The 20576-nt window shown below is 39.9% G+C and overlaps 2 protein-coding genes across 3 annotated transcripts in view; both read right to left on the reverse strand.

The window, feature by feature from the left end:
• Positions 1 to 2680: 2680 nt before the first annotated feature.
• On the reverse strand, positions 2681 to 18483 carry LOC118403274 (transmembrane protein 245-like). 2 transcript variants are annotated; one of them, XM_035801921.1, is made up of 18 exons: positions 18392 to 18483; positions 16609 to 16730; positions 14926 to 15446; positions 14305 to 14530; positions 14068 to 14133; positions 12808 to 13080; positions 12242 to 12411; positions 11765 to 11869; positions 11408 to 11484; positions 10815 to 10905; positions 9991 to 10089; positions 9532 to 9672; positions 9043 to 9165; positions 7943 to 8088; positions 7160 to 7260; positions 6657 to 6831; positions 5795 to 6001; positions 2681 to 4949 (listed from the first exon to the last, which is right to left on the reverse strand). In XM_035801921.1, exons 2-18 carry the CDS (start codon positions 16622 to 16624, stop codon positions 4922 to 4924), a joined length of 2565 nt encoding a protein of 854 aa, XP_035657814.1. In that variant the 5' UTR covers positions 16625 to 16730; positions 18392 to 18483; the 3' UTR covers positions 2681 to 4921. The 2 variants fall into 2 exon arrangements, with proteins under 2 accessions (XP_035657814.1, XP_035657815.1); XM_035801922.1 differs by lacking the exon at positions 14068 to 14133 and having other exon boundaries at positions 18392 to 18482.
• Positions 18484 to 19581: 1098 nt separating this feature from the next.
• Positions 19582 to 20576, reverse strand: part of LOC118432796 (2'-5'-oligoadenylate synthase 1-like) — an 18635-nt gene continuing 17640 nt past the window's right edge. Inside the window, exons 10-11 of the mRNA XM_035844416.1 lie at positions 19904 to 20049; positions 19582 to 19586 (exon numbers count right to left, since the gene is read on the reverse strand). Coding sequence (XP_035700309.1) covers positions 19582 to 19586; positions 19904 to 20049 — 151 coding nt within the window. The remainder of the gene's footprint in view (positions 19587 to 19903; positions 20050 to 20576) is intronic.

Here is a 20576-nt window from a genome sequence, read left to right on the forward strand (position 1 = left end):
TCATCTGCCCCCTCCCCCCGCCTCCTTGCGGAGAAGAGGTAGGTAGGACTTGGGAAGCTCCCAACCCTCTATAAATCAAGCCTGGTCTAGTCTCGTATTCTCTCACGAGATTGAGACTAGACCATTCTCCGTGTCCAAGATGTACTGACAGACATCGAAAATTTGGAGGTACGTTCTCTACCTTTAATAAACAGTCATTGTTCGAAGAAAATTGACAGTAACTTAAACATACGTGACTGATGAACCTCTTCAACGATGTATCGGTTAAACTTTAATGTAGTTGAAAACTTATTCCAATTTTTTTGTGTAGGGAAGTTTTGCTTTTGGTGTGTGTGTTTGTGTGTGTGTCTGGTAGTTACAATATTGAATGCAGCAGCTATCAGAGATGCTGACAAAATTGATTATTTTTCTAGTTTCTCTGCTCTTTGCTTTTAACCAATAACCTCCTACTGTGACTTGTATTCATGCGCTTAAGTTTCGTGAATTTTGGATCATTCACAAGAGTAACCGTAATTGTTACAGAAACTTTTTCTTTTCATGTTATTTCCTGATTCGTCCTGAAAGCCTATCCAAAGGCTGTAAATGAAATAAAGGTGAAGAACACTGAATATGATTCATGCCATCTGTGGCCACAAGCCGTTAAGCTGTATCATCCCAGCCTGAAGGCCTGGATTCTAGTCTAATGTCATTAAAGTTCATGTGTACAAAGTGTGGGTTAAGTAAGGTGAAGAAAACAGAATGTTTCTTGGCTGACTTTGCTTTGAATCAATAGCCACCTAACTTGGCTAACTTTGGTTTATTCAAAACTGTAACTGTTACAGTAACATTTTCTTTTTACATCATTTCCTGATTGTTCCCAGGTGCGGACACACCTGTATGGCTCGCTCTTCTTCCCAAAAACACCTTGGAACCAAATGGACAGTTTATGATGGATCGGAAAATCAAAGAGTGGTGACGAAGTGTGGAAGTGCTTTACAGGTAGTCCCACCGTTTGTGCCAGATTTGGAGGAAAATCCCTTAATCCCATAGGCTTTAGGGTAAAACCCACGGGCGTGGTGAAGGGATCTACTGTTAATCTTTAACTGATCGCAGTGTTTTGAAATTGTAACATTTCCATTTGCCATATGCACTTCAATTGTTTTATAGTTAGTACCAAAGAATGACGTTTTAATCTCGAACTTTAAACACCCCCTTTCACTCCCTACCATGAGATTAGGTCCCTGCAAAATTAAACGAATTTACAGTATACTGCCCTTTGAAGAAAATGACACTAGGATGCAGGTAATACGTTGGTTCCAGACTTTGAAAGGGCAAACTGCCTTTTACAGAAGGGCAATTGTCACTCTTTTACAATTTTTGTCTTAGAACAGATCAAATAGATTAGGAGGCAGCTAAAATGTCAGCTTGAACATTCCTTTGTGAAGAAGCCATTGAGCTGTATTTTCCTAGACTGGAAGCCTGGAATCAAGGATAGCGTCATCTATAGGCATTAGACAAAATAACAGCGAAGGACATTACTGTATATGATCCATTCCCTTTTGAGGCCACACATTGAGCGGTCTGCCTAAACACCACAAACGACTCTAATAAGCAGTGTATATGGGGCAATGACCTTGTGTGACGCACAGGAGACAATGTTTATACATTTATGAATTTAAAAAACGCAACAATTCCTACGTATTCACCAGTCATTTCGAGTTAGTCCGCTGGTTTCAAGATCGAAGCAATTCTTGGCCGCCATGTTGGATCACCCGTGCTACGAGCCTGCATGGGGAAGTTCTCGATACCTTCCTCGACGACAGAACGATAAAACTCTGGAAGCTGTTGGTTCATAGATTATTGCATACTGGAATTCTATCATTGTCAACTTATAAAACCTGCATACTAAGTGCTTTTCAGCCTCAAATGCAAGCAAGTAAGATCCAACATGGTGGCCAAGAATTGCTTTGATCTTGAAACCGGACTAACTCGAAATAACTGGTGAATACGTAGGACTTGCTGCATTTTTTTAAATTCATAAAATGTATAAACAATGTCTCCAGAGCGTACACAAGGTCGATGCCCCATATACACTGCATATTGGAGTTGTTTGTGGTTGTTTGTGGTCGTTTGTGGTGTTTAGGCAGACCCGCCATTGAGCTGTACTATCCTAGCCTGGAAGCCTGGAATCCAGAATAGCGTCATCCAAAGACTGTAGATGAAATAACGGTGAAGGACACTGAATATGATCCATCTGTGGCCACAACTTACATAAGCCATATACAAAGCTGTATTATCCTTGCCTGAAGGAATGGATTCTACGCTAATGTCATTCAAGTTCATGCGCACATGAGTAGGTGGAAAAAGATTAAGAACACAGAATATGATCCATAAAGCACTGGAATATCTGGAAAATCCCCACCTAAAAGGAGGGATTCGAGACTTGTGTCATCCAAGTTCACACATGGGTACAGGTGAAGGTTAAGTGAGGTGAAGAAAACAGAAAGTTTCCTGTAAATGATACTGAAATAGTATATCTCTAACGGCTGTCATCATTTCATATATATAGACATATAATATATCTTTGGCTGTTAAGGAAATTAAAACATGCTCTCCATTTCTGAACTTAAGAAGTCAACCATTTTCTAAAAACAGGATTAACTTGAAGTTTGATATTCAATGACAAAGATGAGGAAAAACATTTCCCAGGAAATAATGCTGGTTTATTTTGCAGTTGTATACAGTTTAAGGACATACAGGCTAGGTAATGTTAACAACAGAGAAAGCTGCATAGCTGTGGTTTTAAAACCAAATTGTGATGTTATATATATAATATTTCATGTAAAAATATCAGCGTTTATTTTTAGGAGACCAGCTAAGGGTTTTAGACATTGTTTCATACAACAGGATGCAGCTTTTTTATTTAAAAATTGATACTAGTAATAAAAGCACCTAACTGAAGAGAAGTGAACAGTGAAATAAGTTCTAGTTGCAATAATTGATAGGTACTGCATTCAATGATAAGTACAGTGTAACAGTCAGTTTAGGAACAAAATATAATATTCATCAACAGTTACTTCTTAACACTGAGAAGTATGTGCAGGTTGTGTTATTGAATGTAAGTCATACTTGTACATAACTGCAAATTGTCAACAAAAATGATCAACATTTTGTTTCTTCACAGATGCCAGGGTAAATGTATTTTGATCATTTGAGTGCAACATATACACAAATGTCATGTAATTTGTAATATGATGTCCTTAAAATTTTTCATAGGAATTATTTAGTCTGAAGTATTTCAGTCTGTGTTGTATTCTTTCTATTAGAAAATTGCTAGTCATGCTGTGTATCTGTAAGCTTTTGTAAGCTTGCACAGTGTGATATACAATGTATATCTCTATGGGTTGATTGTCCGGCATGTTCTTTTAAATTAAAAGTTCTATAGGCCAAAGCATTTTCTGTTGTACACAGCAGTGAGAAATAGGCAGCTTGCAGCTCCTAGCTATTTTCATCTAACATGCATGTTTGTCTGCACCTTTTATACACATAGGCCATGTCAATGTTGTGAGACATCTCATAGAAAAGGAAATATAAAATTTCATTCATCAACTATTTTCCTCTGGACGAAGGAAAAAAGACAAAAGTGAATAACTTCTAAAATTTGCAAATTCTGTTTGACAGAAATGTGAACATGAACCCATATACTGCTATGAGTCCCCTAAACCAAAGTTGGGTTAAACCAGGCATCAACATTAAGGTAGAATTAAAATGAAACTTAAAGACATCAGCAACATGTATAAAATTCATTATTCTATTTCTTATATATCTTTATTTCTATAGCTACATCATGGCAATAGTAGTGGTATTTTTCATCACCTTTAATGTACACAAATTGTACTGCCACAAGCACCTGGTGTGCACACACCACGAGTCTCTTCACTTGACACTTAATAATGTCCTTGATACCATCAAAAGCTCCTCGAAACCATCTTCAATTATAAGATCCCAGAATAGTTGTGCCATAAAGGCCATAAGGCTTTGTTAAAAGTAAACTACCTTCAATCTGGGAGAAATCTAAAAGAAACATATACAGGCTTTAGATAAGAGTGTTTGATAACTTCAATCCCAGAATAGCGGTGTCATGAAGCTATAGAGCCATATGGTTTTGTTGGAGTAAACTACCTTCATTCAACTTAGGAGAAATCTAAAAAAAAATAGTAATTAAAAACTTCAGATAAGAATTTTTGAATAATAACATTGAATCCCAGAATAGTTGTGCAATAAAGAGTTGGTATCAATCTGGGATAATTGAATCCCAGAATAGTTGGTAGAAATCTAAAAAATAAATAGATAAAAACTTGAGATAAGAGTGTTTGATAGGAAAAGCTCAATTAGATGGTATCTAAAAATACAGTGTTCTGGTCTTACCCTTTCCTATTTCCTCATTGTCTCAATAAAAGGCAGCCTACGGGCTGATTTGAGCTTCTCATGAATATACAAAGGTTCAAACAAACAGGTCGTACCCTTGCACTCAACCCAAATGAATCTAGAACCTGTTACCAAATAACTCTTTTATATTTGTTGTATCCTTTTTTATGCTGGAGAGGCAACAGTTGACCAGCCAAAAATGTCATCAAATAAAATTCCATTGATAAAGAAATGTATTTTAAGTGTTGCATATTTTGTTGTCTTTCAAATCATGTTGAACATCATGGATCACATTCAATTTATAAAATCACAGGTGGTACACAAGCAATTTTGGTTGTTCAACAATCTCTATGCAGTATAGAAAGGAGTCTGAACTCAAAGATGTCATCACAACAAGAACATAGTGTGGACAAAGAAGATGTCTGGTTGTACCGGCAGTCTGTGTTTGCAACATTTGGCTAAACTTTAAAAGCAGCTCTTGTAAGTTAATGTAACACGTGGACCACATATTGCATCAATGTTGGTCAGCTTCGCTGAAAGCTCTGGAAAAGAGTAGAGAAATCTGCTATGAATTTCAGAGCAAACTGTGCATGTAGTTTACATATGGCTTGTTTTGTTCATACTAATTAATAGTTATCTTGTCATGTTTGTGTCAATTATTTTTTGTCTGACTAGCCTAGTGAGAACATTTGGTATAACGTGGCTTGGCATTGCAACCTTCCAAAAGCAAAGCAAGCACTCCAAAGCAAGCACTCCACCCACATGTTTTGGCATGACTTGGTTGGGAATCAAACCAGCGGCTTCCACAAGCAAAGCTAGCACTCTACCCACTAGATTAGCTTGTAGCCTGATAAGTTCTCACCTCTTTAATGGCATAGGAATGACTGTGCATTCTCTTGGTTGAGGATCAAACCAGTGCCTATGGTATGCAAATCTTGTACACTGACAAGTGCTTACCTTTTTAATGGCATTGGAATGCTTGATTGGGTATCAAACCAGCTACTGCTTGCAAAATGTACATCCAGATAAGTCCTTACCTTTCTAATGCCTCTGTGTTTTCTCTTGGTTGGGAATCAAACCCGCGTCCTGTGGCATGTAAATCTTGTAGACTCACCTTTTTAACGGCACAGGGGTGCTTCTGTACGCTCTCAAGCCGTGCTCTGACGTTGTCGTCATGCCCGACCCCTGGATCATCCCACTACACGTTCATGCAAAAGCATGTAAATCTTGTAGCCTGATAAGTCCTCACCTATTTAACGGCACAGGGGTGCTTCTGTACGATCTCAAGCCGGTCTTCGGACGTGGGCGTCATGCCCGACCCCTGTATCGTGCCGCTGTACACGTTCATGCAAAAGCATGTAAATCTTGTAGCCTGATAAGTCCTCACCTTTTTAACGGCACAGGGGTGCTTCTGTACGCTCTCAAGCCGTGCTCTGACGTTGGCGTCATGCCAGACCCCTGTATCATCCCGCTGTACACATTCATGGCCACCAGCAGACAGCACAGCAGGATGGGGCCGATCAGGGCGCCCTCCAGCCCGGCGATGTAGATCCCTCCGGCCACGGCCAGGCCGGTCAAGTACGGATGGCCTCCACTGTGGACACAGGGAAGGACATGATCAGTACAATTCTACAGGCCCGTCAGGTAGGGATGGCCACCACTGTGGACACAGGGAAAGACAGACTGATGATGAGTACAATTCCACTTCAGTATAGCCAGTGTCAGGAAGGGATGGCCATCACTGTGGACACAGGGAAGAACAATACAGAAGGACATTGGGGAAGGACATTAGGTGCTTGACATACTTTTTTCAGCCAAAAGCCAGGTTGCACCATCAATATTTCAGGTTGCCCCGCTTCCAAGTTATTACTTTCTTCAAATCAGCTACTTATCCATTAAGGTTTCAGTTACATGTTTTATCTCAAGAAATAGCTTATGCACATAGGTGGGGAAAAAAAGCGGTGTTCCAACTGCAAAATATTAGATTGTGCACTGCACTACCTGGGTTTAAAATTAAGTTGCACCAAGCAAAATGTGGTTGTGTACAAGTGGGTATTTCAAGCACTGCGTTAGGCCATGTTGATTTCACTATAGGGATGACATCCTCTGGGAACCCCAAAACTGATGCAAACATGCAAATAGAATAAAAAAGCTTGGCCAAAAAAAGTTGCCTTTATTATGAAATCTAGGTGTTCAGGAAGGTTGAACAAAGAACTACACAGTACACACACAGAGTATGGTATACTCACCCTTTAATTTCACTGTAGATCGCTGTGTCCACGAACGACATGGGTATGAGGTGACACACGGCCAGCAGGATGGCCAGCACACTCTTGTCTTGTACCAGCCACAGGTCCAGTACCGCGGGCAGGGCTGCCCAGTACGTACCCACGAACGGGACCGCTGCAAACACTGCTGCAAGTGCTGGAAACAAATAGACAAAAACAAAGAATCAGAGATGGCAAACTTAACTCCAACATAGCTATACTGCTTTACAACCAAGTATTACAGACAAAAGCAGCACCAGTGCACCTTTCATGGTACTGAAACACTGTCAATTGGTCCATGGCACTTTTCATAGTACAGAAGCACTATCCACGGTATCATCACACGTTTTAAGGTACTGAAACACCATCAGTAGAACCAGTGCACTTTTCATGGTACTGAAACACTTTCAATAACACTGATGCACTTTCCATGGTACTGAAACAGCAGCAACACATCAAGTAAATAATAAATAAAATGTCCTTACCTGAAGGAATGAAGACAATGTTGATCCCAAACACAGTATGCGTGAGCCAGGTGTACAGGCCATAGAACACAGCCATCTTTAGAGATGCTCCAAACACACTCCTAGAAATGGCGTCGATGAAGGTAAGACGTCCAGGTACTTATGGTACATTATAGGTAATACAAACTTGATGTATATCAAACAACTGGATAAGGTTTCTAACAACATCAGATGTTTTAGTCAGTGCTGTATACAATGTAGGTCAAAGTCGCATAGGGCTTCACCCATCCCCGTTTCAGTAGCCCTGGACCACACAACTTTGTGCAATGACTACAGCAGGGGGCTAGTCCACTGGTAGTGGTGTGTGTTCAACTTCCATACTCTAAGTGTGCTAAGCAGAGAAAGCAGTATGTACCATTTTTTAAAGTCTTTGGTATGACTCGGCCGGGGATCGAACTCACGATCTACAGAATGCAAGGTGAACACTCTAACCACTTGGCCATTGCACCAGTCACAAGCCAAGTATAGGTACTGCTGGTAAATTAAAAGTGTATATCAAGTATTGAGGTCTTTTAAAATTTAGTGTACCTGAAATGGAGGAGAAACCAGACTGATGCACATGGCAGAAGAAAAGCGGATCCTGCGAAAAGAACTCTGCAACAGACCTGCTGAGTCAGCTTTCAGATGTGCCCTATGTGGCAGAGACTGTCATTCTCATATAGGACTGTTTAGCCACAGTCGACGCTGACATCAATTAGGATTTTACCATGGTCAATACTGACCGCAGAAGGCCATACAACTTACCTGATGGCTTCCTCCACTGTCTGCCCCAGCCTGTTAGTGGATCCCCCCTGTCCTGGGCTGGGGAACAGGTTCACGATCCACTCCACCGGTTTGTACTGGTTCTCACTCACACTCAGGAGGTAGAACAGCGTCGTCAGGAAAATAACCTGGGAAAAGAACCATATATAGTAATCAGTGTAATCTTTGTTTCCTGTAGTTTCTGCAAAAGCACCAATCATTGCAGGTTTGGACAAAACATTGCAAATCCCTTCTCACACACACTCAGGAGATAAGGGTAATCAGGAAAACGACCTTGAAATAAACCATATGTGCAGTGTTTTTTAATACTTTCTGCAATACAACCAATCATTGAAGGTTTGGACAAAGCATTGTAATACAAATCAATTTTCACTCACTCAGGCAGGGCTCGAAATACCCACTTGCCCACTTGAAAATGCAACCACATTTTGCTGTGCGCAACTTAATTTTAAACCCAGGTTGCACACTGCGCAACCTGAAATTTTGCAGTTGGAACACAGCTTTTTCCCCACCTACATGCATAAGCTTTTGTATTTATTTTTTGATAACATAAAACATATAACATAGTTACATATTCAACTGGAAGAAAAGATGGATAAGTAGCTGATTTGAAGAAAGTAACAAGTTGAAAGTGGGGAAACTTGAAATATTGATGGCGCAACCTGGCTTCTGATCATGACTCAGGTTTTTTTAATCTTTTAATTTAATTTTTTTATTAAAAACAATAACAGCCTGACTCAGGTTGCCACTTGGACAACCTGGCTGAAAAAAGGATTTTGGGCCCTGCTCAGGAGATAGAACAGGGTCATCAGGAAATACGACCTTGAAAAACAACCATACAGAAATTAAATCAGTGCAGGGATTGATGTCTCCAAGACCCGTCCTTCCTTCCGTCCCAGGAAGGAAATTTGCTTGTTGAGACGGAAAATAATCTTACCCCATCCATCCATTGAAACTTTAGAAAATGCACTTTCCTTGCACTCACTGCCATAAATATTTTTAGGGCAGAAATGGTATTCAGGCTACATGTAGTAATATACTCAACACTGGAACGTAAGTAAGCAGATCTAATGTAAACTCACCGTAGAGAGGACAAAGTTGAGAATAGCAGTCCCACTGAAGAACACAATAGATATGGTGGCTGTCACCATACTAAGGGCCAGGTTAATGTTTCCCTTTAGTACAGCCCAGATGGACTCAAGAACCTGGAAGAATGTAAGCATCATGAGATGTAAGAATTATCTACACTGAATGAAGCCAGATCATATTGCAGTGCTCCAAATACAATTCCTGCTATTTTGTGAGTTGTCTGTAAATTACCTGAATTTTTAAAAACAAAAAAAACAAAGACATAAAACCTCAAATTCTGAATCAATAAGGTTTGAAGTGCCACCTAGCAAATGAGAAGCAAACTACAAGAGAAGAGAATACGAGAAGTATATACATGTAGTAGAGTGGACTCATTCCTCAGCTAACCGTCATCTATCGCACTGCAGTCATTCCTCATCTACTATATACTATACTATATACATGTACTACAAGAAAGATAATATAATCAGCCTAGTACTTACTGACATGAGAGTGCTCATGTTCTCCTGTACGAAGGCGGAGACCTCGGACAGACCCAGGTGGCTGACACCATGCCAGACGCTCATCAAACTATTGGTCATGTTCCCGTGTTTTGACAGTTTATTGGACACAACTGTAGTATTCTGGAGGAAATCAGGGGGGGGGGGGGAGACATGGAGTGTGAGGTAAAGGTAAAATGTGACTTGAAGCTTAATGCTGCAGATAAAGATGCTTTAATTTTTGATAGCTAATATTATGCAGTGCGGCTTTGCTATGGCTTGAGTTTTCAGCCAAGCACACATGCTGACCTTTACTCTTACCAGTAAGTGTGTTGGGTTCTTTTACACGGGTTGACTCGATAGACTTGGACCTGAATCTTTCCCATACATGGGACCTCCAGCTGCGAATCATCATCCAAAAGGACAATACCTTAACAATCTTAGTGGAAAGTTAGAGTTTACCTTGGCCAGCCAGGTATGGTACAGCCGGTCCCAGATCTCCAGAACTTGTCGTTTTATCAGCTTCTTGTCCACGGGCTGCCCAGACAGGCCATCATTGATCTGGTAACAATCAAGAATAATTATGCTATTTTCTAGAGTCTAGATTGCCACTTGACTAAGTGTTCCATCTACTCTCATAATTCTCCCTGACACTACAGCAACCAAAATAAGATTACACAATTATTTTATACATACATATGTCAAACATTTACCAGTATGTCGGAGGTGGTCGGTAGACCAGATTTGACTGCAGTTTGCTAAACCTTCTTCTTCTTCTTCTTCGTGTAACGTCCAACTTCAAGTGGTTGAAGGCTCTGGACGTGGTAGAGGGTCGTTTGGCTTTGGGTGGTCGCTTTTTTACTACAACTTTGCTTTGTGTTTGTATGGGTGTGGGTGTATGGCCTAGCTCCTCAAGGGCAGGGGTGCTAATCCCTGTCCGCCTCCCTGCAGCTGGGAGGCGGTGAGTACCCGTCACACTAAAGGTAGCTTACATGTTGGAAATGGCGTTCTTGAAAGCCTGTAGTGTTTGTGCTTTGACTATTGCTTCTGGTAGATTGTTCCAATCCCTAACGGTTCTTGGAAAGAAGGAGTTTAGATGGTAGTCTGTTCGTGAAAAAGTAGTGTGGTACGATAAAGTATTTTCCGTTGCCTTTATTGTTATATAAGAATAGGTATAAGAAGTGCAATATTATGACAAAACACATCTGACCTTCATGAGATGGAAAAAAGCAGACAATAAACCAAAAAGAGAGTGTGAGCTAGTGATGAGTAGATAGATATCTGACCTTTGCTGCTATCCACTCTCTCCCATAGACATAGGCATTGTCCATCATAGAGTCCATGGTAGTCTGTATGCCTCCACTGTCTGACAGCCATCTGTGAAGTAATGCAATCAACACTGGCATATAGTGTACAGTTTTCTGGGGCTTTACATTTTTAGTAAGATTTAACAAAATTCTATTTGAATCAATTAACTCTTTTTTTTCCAATTGGAAGCTCTGATAATGTCACATTATTTCTATTTTGAAAATTACACTTAGCCTTACAGCGACAAAAAAAAGGACAGAAGAATGGAACAGTACATTGTCAGCATGGTAGTTCAGCACCAAGGACAGTCCCTTCACTTTTGGGTGCTTTGATAATATCAAATTCTCTTTACTTTCAAAATGACACAGTGACTAAAGCATAGAAGACAGAACAGTGAATCAGTACACTTGTGGGATGGCATTTCAGCACCAGGGACAAACATCTGATTTGAATCCTTTTACTTTTCAATCAACTATTAGCCAAAAGGATGGTCATATTCTAAAAATACTACAACTTTGTAAAGAAACTGATTCTAATAGAATCATAAAAATACAGATTGTCTGATACTTACTCATTGATATCTGGGTGTAAAGTCTCATTTAACACATTACTGGTCACATTCACCAGATGGACACTCTCTTGGTGAACCTGTAGAATCACAAACATGTGTTATACATCTGTAATCTTCATGAAAAAGTGTAACAAAACTTGTACCTATTAGTAATCAGGAATAAGCATAATTCACACAACCCCATATGATAACCCAAGTTATCACCAGGTACCAGCACACCCATATCAAACGTCGATGAAGTTTAGACAGGTAACAAGATACCATATCAAACACATAATCAAACATATACACCTATATTGAAGATTATCACTGCCCAGGTATGACATAAAACATAGTAATATAGGAAACTTGACTCACCTGGATGGCGAGTAGTATAGTGAGGAGCGTTGTACCAACCAACAGCAGGAGGATGACAAAAGTGCTGGTCAGAGCATTCAGCGACTTCTCAAGCATGTTGGAAATCTGGAAGGGACAATTCTCACATTTCAGCTTTCTGCAATCACACTATTTCAATATTGATTTATCATACAACATAGGTTATTACAGTTGTACCAAAATCAGTATTATCAAAGTCACTGCAATCGCAGTACTTTACATTAGACTTTATTAATTATAATTTACTGTAATACCTTGGAGTTTTGTTTTCAGTTTTCTTGACTAGTTTATACAGTGTAATTTGCTTAAGCCTTCATACAGTCGTAATTTTTATTTTTAAAGAGTTATAACAAACTATACGTAAATTCAATTCCATTTAATCAAGGGAAAGACACTCGGTGTTTCCATTGGAAATGTAAGTTATAATTTGTAAAAATGATAAAGGTAATAAATTCTTACCTTTTTGTCCCCCTGCAGAAACAGTTTCCAGAGCCCCCTGATAGGTCTGGGTGCCAGGGCCTCCTGTCTAACTGACAGCCAGTCCTTAGCTGTCTGTTTATGGTGCTGTAGTTTGGTCTGGAACACTTCCCATGTGCTGACTCGGACAGCTATCTTTTTAAACAGCAACACTGTAAAGTAAATGCAAACAAGTGACAATCAATTTGTACATAGCTGCTTATAGGTGTGTGGTCTCAAATGTATTTGCCATTAAGAATCGTCCTGGGGAAGAAATGTTGGTAGAATAAAACACTTGGTTGTGTACAAAGAACCTTCTGTGGTTAACTAGATGAAACTATACAAAATTCCTCGAAAATAATTTCATCAGGTTGGTAGAACATAGAACATTGGCCATTTCTTTTCACAACTTTTGCAGCTAAATATAGCGGCAAGAAGCAGTTAGAAGCTCTGAGGAAGACGTCTGATAGGCATCGGAACGTCAGCAGGTAACAGGCATTCTAGTTGTGCAAAAGAAATCTGCAATATCGTATACAAAATCCTGTTTGCATCCCTGAAGTGTAACTCACCACTGAGTGGAATGGGCAGAAGCTCCAGAATCCAGAGGTTCATCCAGAGCCGCACCACTACGATAGCATACACCAGCCACAGGATGCACTTGTTACTGAACGGCATCTGCTTGGATTTCTTCCTGGCCTGCGTTGACTCCAGCAAGGACTTGCTCTGTCTTTTGGGCGTGTCCGGGAGAGATGCTGGGCGAATGGTTTCAGCCGAGGAAGGCTGCTTCTGAGGGGAGGGTTCGCTGTCACTCTGGTCAAACATTGTGGTGGTCACCAGGTTTCCTGAATATTAGGAAAAATCACGCATAACAATTTTGACAAACTGTTGGTAGACTTGAATAAAAGTAGTCACACTGGCCTTATGCAGAGGTGGTTACTAGAACAGTTGATTTATAGGGCTTTTCAAGACATACTAATTAGTAAATTATCTGCAGATTTTTAATGATATTCTAAAAGGTAAATTAAGTTATACAATCATCTCGCTTCAAGACACGATAATTAAAAAAAATGGAATATAACTTAACAGACATCTAACCAAATCAAAGAATGAAACAGCAAGAAGAAAAGAAATGAAATGAAAATAAAACCATACCCTGTATACCATAGAGGTCAAATGACTGGCTGTATTGAGATGGAGAGACTTGATTGACAGGGGAGCAGGGATACGAGCGTGACAAACCCAGACCCACATAGCTGTGTCTGGGCCTTTTCACTGCCAAGAGTTGTGGGAAGAAAAAGTGCAGAAGAGAAAGAGAGAAGAAAAGAAAAAGAAACAGACAGACAGACAAAAGAAGGCAAAAAGAAGACAATCTTGTAGCGAATAAAATAAGAGCAGCATCTATACATATGAATGGCATATAGTGATGGAAGGTTGATTACGACTAAATGTCAGCAGCCTGTAGTATACCCAGGGCTGACTCCAACTGTCCAAGACCCATCCATCTGTCCTAGAATGGAAATTTGTTTGTTGGGGTGGACAAAGATAAACATTCCATCCATTTCTGTAAAGAATCTGAACTTCATCACATAAAACAAATGGAAAGGCCTTTTTGTTAGCTTGATGAAATGACAGATTTGATAACAAATATTAGCAACACATTAGCTCCCTAATGATGAGTGGGACATAAAAAGAACTAAAACTGCAGCTGGAGACAGCCCTGGTATAAACAGCATTATCATAATGGACAGAAAAGAAATGCCCTTCCCCAAGCAACAAAAGAATATGTTACATTATTATGATTATGATGATAACACAGAACTGTTTCCCACCCTGGTTACATGTGGATGTGGGTTGAACCTGCAGTCTCGATGCAGGTAACACAAGGTCGATCTTTGCTAATAACAGGATGATTTTTGGAAAAGATTATGAAAGATCATGAAAGATGCATGTCAAATGTGTTTAACTTTTAACTGTCATGTTACTTAAGAAAATCATGTTATACTAAATGAACAAGTTACAATGAACATATCTGATCAGTATTTAGTTACATGAGGTCATTAACATACCAAGAATATCAGCTGTGGCTCCAGCCCTCAGCTCCGCCACGAACCCCACCACCATGATGGTTACCACGGCAACAAACAGGGGCACCCGGAAGGGCCCGGCAACGGTTGCTAGGTGGAGCAGCAGCACTGCCCACACCGGGATGGAGAGCACCCTGAGGGCTGTGCTTGTTCCCGGTTTCCACCAGAACACAACAGCCACTAGATATGCAACCACTGTTGTCCAGACCTACAGAAATAAAGACATCTAATATCATATCAAACATAGTGCTGCGTACCTAAACTCATGTTCTTGTTTAGGACTGGATACAGGAACAGATTCAGGTTCATCTCTAGACTTATAAGTACAGACCTGAACCCAAGGCATATGTGCGCTAGAAATCCTTTTTTCGGTTACAACTTACATGTATAATTGCACATTGGCATATACATTGTATTTCACATGCAATTTGCAAAATACAAATGCAAAATTATATACAGTTGGCAGTAAGTGACACAAAATCTCAGCAGTAAACACATCTACAGAGGGTTTTAGACGGTTTAGAACCAAAAAGAGAATACATGGAAGAGACATTTTCAAAAAAAAATTCACTTCACATGCACGGACTCCGGAGAAAAACTTACCCAGACAGCACTGAAGTACCCCAGCATGTGGTACACTGCATGGACCAACCCCTGTACAGCATGCAGCATTTTCTCCAGCGGGCCAAAGTAGTACAGAAAGTACACGGCCGGCATCCCAAAGGCAACTCCGAGAATGAGCTTCCATTTCCGTGAAAAGAGGCCCCCTAGCAGGTTAGCCGAGTAGTTCACCGCAGTGAGCGGCAAGATGGCGACCCCTACTGCTAAGGGTGTGTCCGAGTCACTTAAACTCTGCAGCCAACCCTGGACAAAGTTGGTGATCTGGTACTTAAAAGGGTAGAGGAATGTGCCACACAATACGGCCCATAGCAGCGGTCGGAGGAAGGCTTCCAGGACGAAATACACGGCAACGGCAGCTCCGATGGCAAACAGTATGAAGAGATTTGCAGCGGTGTTGTAGAACGCCTGTTTGAGGGGTTTCTCGTGCCCCTGGGGGAAGAAATGCAGCATGCTGTGGAGGGGAGACCCGACTCCCGAGGGGCCGGGGAGTCCAGACGAGGGGTCTGTAAGAAATGAGCACTGAATGAGTTTATCCACTTTCAAAACCATCTACACAACAGAATACGACATGGTCTGATAATTATGTAATCTGTCATGCATTTTTTTCTGTTCACATTGGTATGCAAATTCCCATTACTTATTTGATTTCATTTATGATTTTGAGTTATATTTGGATTATCGTTGTACAATTGATTTGCCTTATTTTGTCTTAGTTAAATTGCGTTAATATTTGCCAATTCTTGCTGTGTCACCATTTATTTGATTTTATAGTGTTATTATTTATTGTTATGTATGTACGGGTTTCCCCCCCAGGGATCTTTGAAAAACGCTGGCCAGGTGACATGTACCCCTGGATAAATAAGAATAAACAAAACAAAACATAACAAATTGAAGTTTACCTGTGTTGGTAGTTGACATAGTACAGAGCTAAAACATAGTCCTTACACAATAACAAAGTACAGCAAATTTTTCACTGTACATATGACTCTTACTGCAGTATCTAATAGACTAGTAAGTTAGAGTTTAAATGACAAATTACAAGTAATCAATAAAGATATGACGGCTAAATCAAAGGGAAGTAAAAAAAGTGGCCACAGTGGTCCAGCAGTTTGATATGTACATGATGGCCAATTTGCACATGGTATGCCCGGTAACATTGGATCTGATTGGAGCACCTAGCCCAAGACTGTGCAGCATGGCAGCACAAACTCCATCAAGGTGCCAAGAAACTTGAAAACGACTTGGAGACGAAGGGAGCTGCTAGAAAGCAAAAGAGACAGAATCCATGCACAACAAATGTCTTCACGTGCTCAACCTGTGTTTTCATCCTGTCTTGTCACCTGGGCAATTAGCTTGCACAGACAGTTTGAGCCGACCAGTGGTGCAGAAAAAGTATGGTACTATGACAAATGTGTGGTTCTATTTCATGCAAATTAGTTCATACTCATAGTACCATACTTTTCTGCACTATGGGGATATAATTGAAGGGCTCTGATTGGCTGAGGGGTAGTCACCATGTTCTAATCTAATTCATGCAGTTATACAAAATTCAATGCTTCTAGCCCATTACATTATCGTTCCAAGCTGATTAGATTACAATCACAATTGCAGATTTGATACAAGCAGAAGGATTGGTAAGTTAAGACATGTATTTAATAGACTTACCACTTCTTGATGACATTGTATGTGTGAAGTTTCTGGTTCTACAATTTAAGAAAAGGTTCCCAGCTTGTCCATATTAGCAATGCTACACAGATACTGCATGTGTGCTTATGTACAAGTTACATCTGAAAAATAAACAGAAACATCCATAAACAACTACTGAGTACTCCTAAATTCAAAATATTTCCTCAGCACCAAAAAAACAGAAAACCAGGCAATCAGAGATGGCAGACTTCATTTTAGTAAATTTTTACCTAACCTCCGTTACAGCCTTCCACAAGCGCTGGTGTTTATTATTGGGGGAGCGTTGATTTGTGACGTTCAATATATTGGAGTCAGGTTCTGTCAGCAAAAGAACCTGGCCCAGATATGTTGAAAATTGCGAAGAAGACTGCTCCCCCAACAATAAATGCTAGACTAGACTTCACCCCCTTACTCATCCTTCTTTATGGATCCTTCCAGTCCAATACAGATAGGAACGTCCATATCAGCATGTATGATAACAATGTTGCATTGAGTAAATTGGAATCACAGAAACACACACAAACAGACACAGAGAAACAAAACAAAACTTTACAAGGTCAAAAAATATGCATGAAACATTTCGTATGATTTACATTTAGGTATCACACCTAGTACATGCTTTTAAAGCACAGTTTAATATACAGCTAAAACCCTTAGGGTACCTCAAGGAACATTATTGATGACTTCATGTGGATTCTCCTGTAAAATAGATTTTGGAAGCATGCCAGTCATTGGTCATCAGCTTTGAGTATGTGAAATGCATTTAAGAGCAATATGCATGTAGAATGTTTGGTTTGGTGCCAAAAACAATGGCTTGGAGTGATGTTAAGCAGTCTATAATTGATTATTCCATCAAATAAGGGATTTTGTAAGATATATCATCATCACAAATTGCTGGTTGGAAGTCATTGTATAATGATTGAAAGAAATACCTTTGGATGCAAGACATCCAATTTTGTATGGTTACGCTAACAGTATTATGTCATTATAAGCAGTCTAGCTATTTACATGATTCTGATTGAATTTGACGATGATGAAATCATTTTTCAAAAATATTTGGCATTTGCGGGACTATGCTACATGTCAGCCACATACTTCTTGTTCTTACTGCTACTTTAGTGTTCAGGTGGGTGCCTTTAGCAACAAATTTTAGATAAAACATCAGTGTCTACAACAGAGACCATAACTTTTGTAAGTTTTTTTATTAGTAGAATGCCATCTCAAAAACACTGTTAGAAGGGAGTTTTTATTTATTTATTGATTGATCTTATAGGGTGGTCCATTCGTGATTAAAAATTAATGTTAAAATCCGACAGCTTTAATAGTGCCACGCCAAATGATGAACTATTGAATGCTACGGCATTTGATGTCATTCTGACATTCGTATGGTGCAAGGAAAGAAGACTTGACGGTTGGAATCATCATGTTTACGTATGGAACATATAATGGTTATGGAATAAATACAATAAACAAATCATATCAAATAGCTTTTCAGTATTTTGGCAACTGTCCGATGGGCATTCAATCAAACTGGTGCTTTGCAACATGACGTAATCACAGGAACATCTGGCGTTTCCCACATGATATTACACCAATGTATAAAATACTGGGAACCTAAAACGAAGGCTGATATTTGCCCAATATGGAACGCGCCCCCCTCCCCTTCGATCGCTGAGTCTAAAGCCCCTTGTAAAAGCTCCATTGGCAGTTAGATATAACGTCGCTACGTTCACTAAGGGTGAATGTGTACTTAAACACCTACCTCAAGCTAATATGACGCCTGTCAAAGCTTAAAACAGTCCCGGAAACCAGAAATACTCAATCGTGTTCGTCATGGATGCGAAAACACAACAGAAATGGCCGTCGTCGAAACTTGGTCAGGGTTAAAGGTCATATCGTTTCACCTGATTACCCAATACGTCTGTCCCTACAGCATATGTCAGTGCGTACTATAAACTGCCAGGTCCGAATTTGCCCTGTAATTGCCAAATTAATGACGATACGTATTATATACGTCACCTAGTAAACTTTTCCGTTTAATACCTAATAGTATATGTATCATTTTCTTGTGCCATACGGTAGGCTTACAGTCACCCAACAACCATTTCTTGGTTGACATGTAGCGACGGGGACCTGAGAGTTGTCTATATCGGGAATGTGCATTTAAGTTTGTTGTTGTCAAAGCAGGAGTGGGATTCTTGATACATCAGTTTCCTGTTCCGTTTGGTCATAGCCAACAAATGATCTGTTTAAAGTTGGCACAAACGTCCACTGTGTCTGATCTTGAGGTTGATATTTCCTCTTTCTGTGCCTTACAGTTTGTGTAAATGTGTTTGTTAATTCTCTCTCTCTCTGTTTGTTTGTTTGTTAATTACAACGCATCGTAACTGTATGGTAATATTTTATATAAGTCTGATGTCATAATTTTGTGGAAACGGAATTCTTAGTGTCAATCTCTATTTGTCTTTGCATCATTCGAATTCTCTCTCTTTCTCTGAGACCATATTCTCATCCACATACAAATCATGACAACGGCGCACACACACTACTACAACCCACAAAAATAACGACACAGCCGAAGTAACAAGGTACAAAGTTTTCATTCTGTTTGATGATGAAAATGAAATATTTTCGCAGACTCTTGCTTTTATTCATACCTAATCATGAGCATAAGATGGTCAATGATAGAGCAGCGTAATGACATCAATGGCACTTCATTAAGATTCGTAGAATATTTACAAAATAAAGTAAAACATTTGATGTTTTGGACATGACAGGTTATTTACAACTACGTACATGACAAGTCCTACTTTTGAAGCAAGTTTCTAACAACTTCAAATCATGATATGAATGCATTTACAGCAGCAAAAGGCTCTAAAACATTTGTGTACAGCTTAATATATATAGATTTCAGCAACATTGTCAACATCATGCTGTCGCTGGAGCTTTCGCTCACTCTGAAAAATAAAGAAAAGGACCAGATTAATAAGCATGTAAATTGAAAACAGTGGCTAATTGTATCAATATATTACTTATTGACAAACATAGAATACTATAGATACTATTACTTTAAAAATTGAACAGAATTGTTTCTACTGTCCAAGCTGGCCAAAAGCTGGCCAAGAAGTATAGCTGGCTAAAGGGAGTCAGACGGGATCCGGTAGCCACACACACTCCTAGGCCGGCTTTCAGAGGCTGTTCTCCCAGCTTTTGATACTAGATGTATACAGTATGGGATCTGATTGGAGATAAGTAAACGGAAAGAGAATGTTACCTGGCATCTTCCAGCATTCCTCCGTCCTCAGTCCGTGAAAGAGTGGCTTGAGCAAACTGTGCCTGGCCACGTGCGCCACCTCGTCCCATGCGTTACTGGTCTCACACAGGTTATTGGTGGGGTTAGCGGGGTCCAGTACAACTGGTCTGGCGAAGGAAGAAGATTTTGATTTTCACAGGCAATATATCATACTGCACACTTAAATGAGGTGCTTGATTGATTACCAGTTTAGATGATGTTTAGTTTTTGTGTTTTGTTTGTTATATCAATGAATGACGTGCAATATCACAACTGTAAGCGCGCTGACTCTCAGCGCTTCAGCCAGGGTCGGGGTCTAGAGAATGTTTTGACTGAACTCACCTTGTCTTTGCTGAGGAGTCTTGAGAGAGAGGACACGCACTCGCAGACTTACGTTTTGACGGTTTAATCTAGCAGTGTTAGTAGTTGTACAAAGGCCGCCTACTAAACTGGAAAGTTCTGGTTTTATCCCCTTGTCCGAATCTTCTTAAGTGGGTCCCTTGTTGTGTCCTCAGTGAATTCCTGTGTCCTGTGATTCTCCTCAGTTCTTGTATATTCCAAGGTGAGCTCTTAATCGTAAAACTTAGTCTGGTCTCCCGGCTACTGGCTGACTGTCCTCTGAAGCCTTCTTCTTCTTCTTCTTCTTGGAGTACGC

This window comes from Branchiostoma floridae, chromosome 16 (genome assembly GCF_000003815.2).
Source record: "Branchiostoma floridae strain S238N-H82 chromosome 16, Bfl_VNyyK, whole genome shotgun sequence".
Lineage (NCBI taxonomy): Eukaryota > Metazoa > Chordata > Leptocardii > Amphioxiformes > Branchiostomatidae > Branchiostoma > Branchiostoma floridae.

Excerpts from the sequence above, each read along its gene's own strand:
- LOC118403274 (XM_035801921.1), bottom strand. Across the intron at positions 14,531-14,925 it reads GGTACTTCAGTGCTGTCTGG|GTCTGGACAACAGTGGTTGC; the intron begins GTAAGTTTTTCT and ends TTATTTCTGTAG. Across the intron at positions 14,134-14,304 it reads AGCCACAGCTGATATTCTTG|CAAAGATCGACCTTGTGTTA; the intron begins GTATGTTAATGA and ends TCCTGTTATTAG.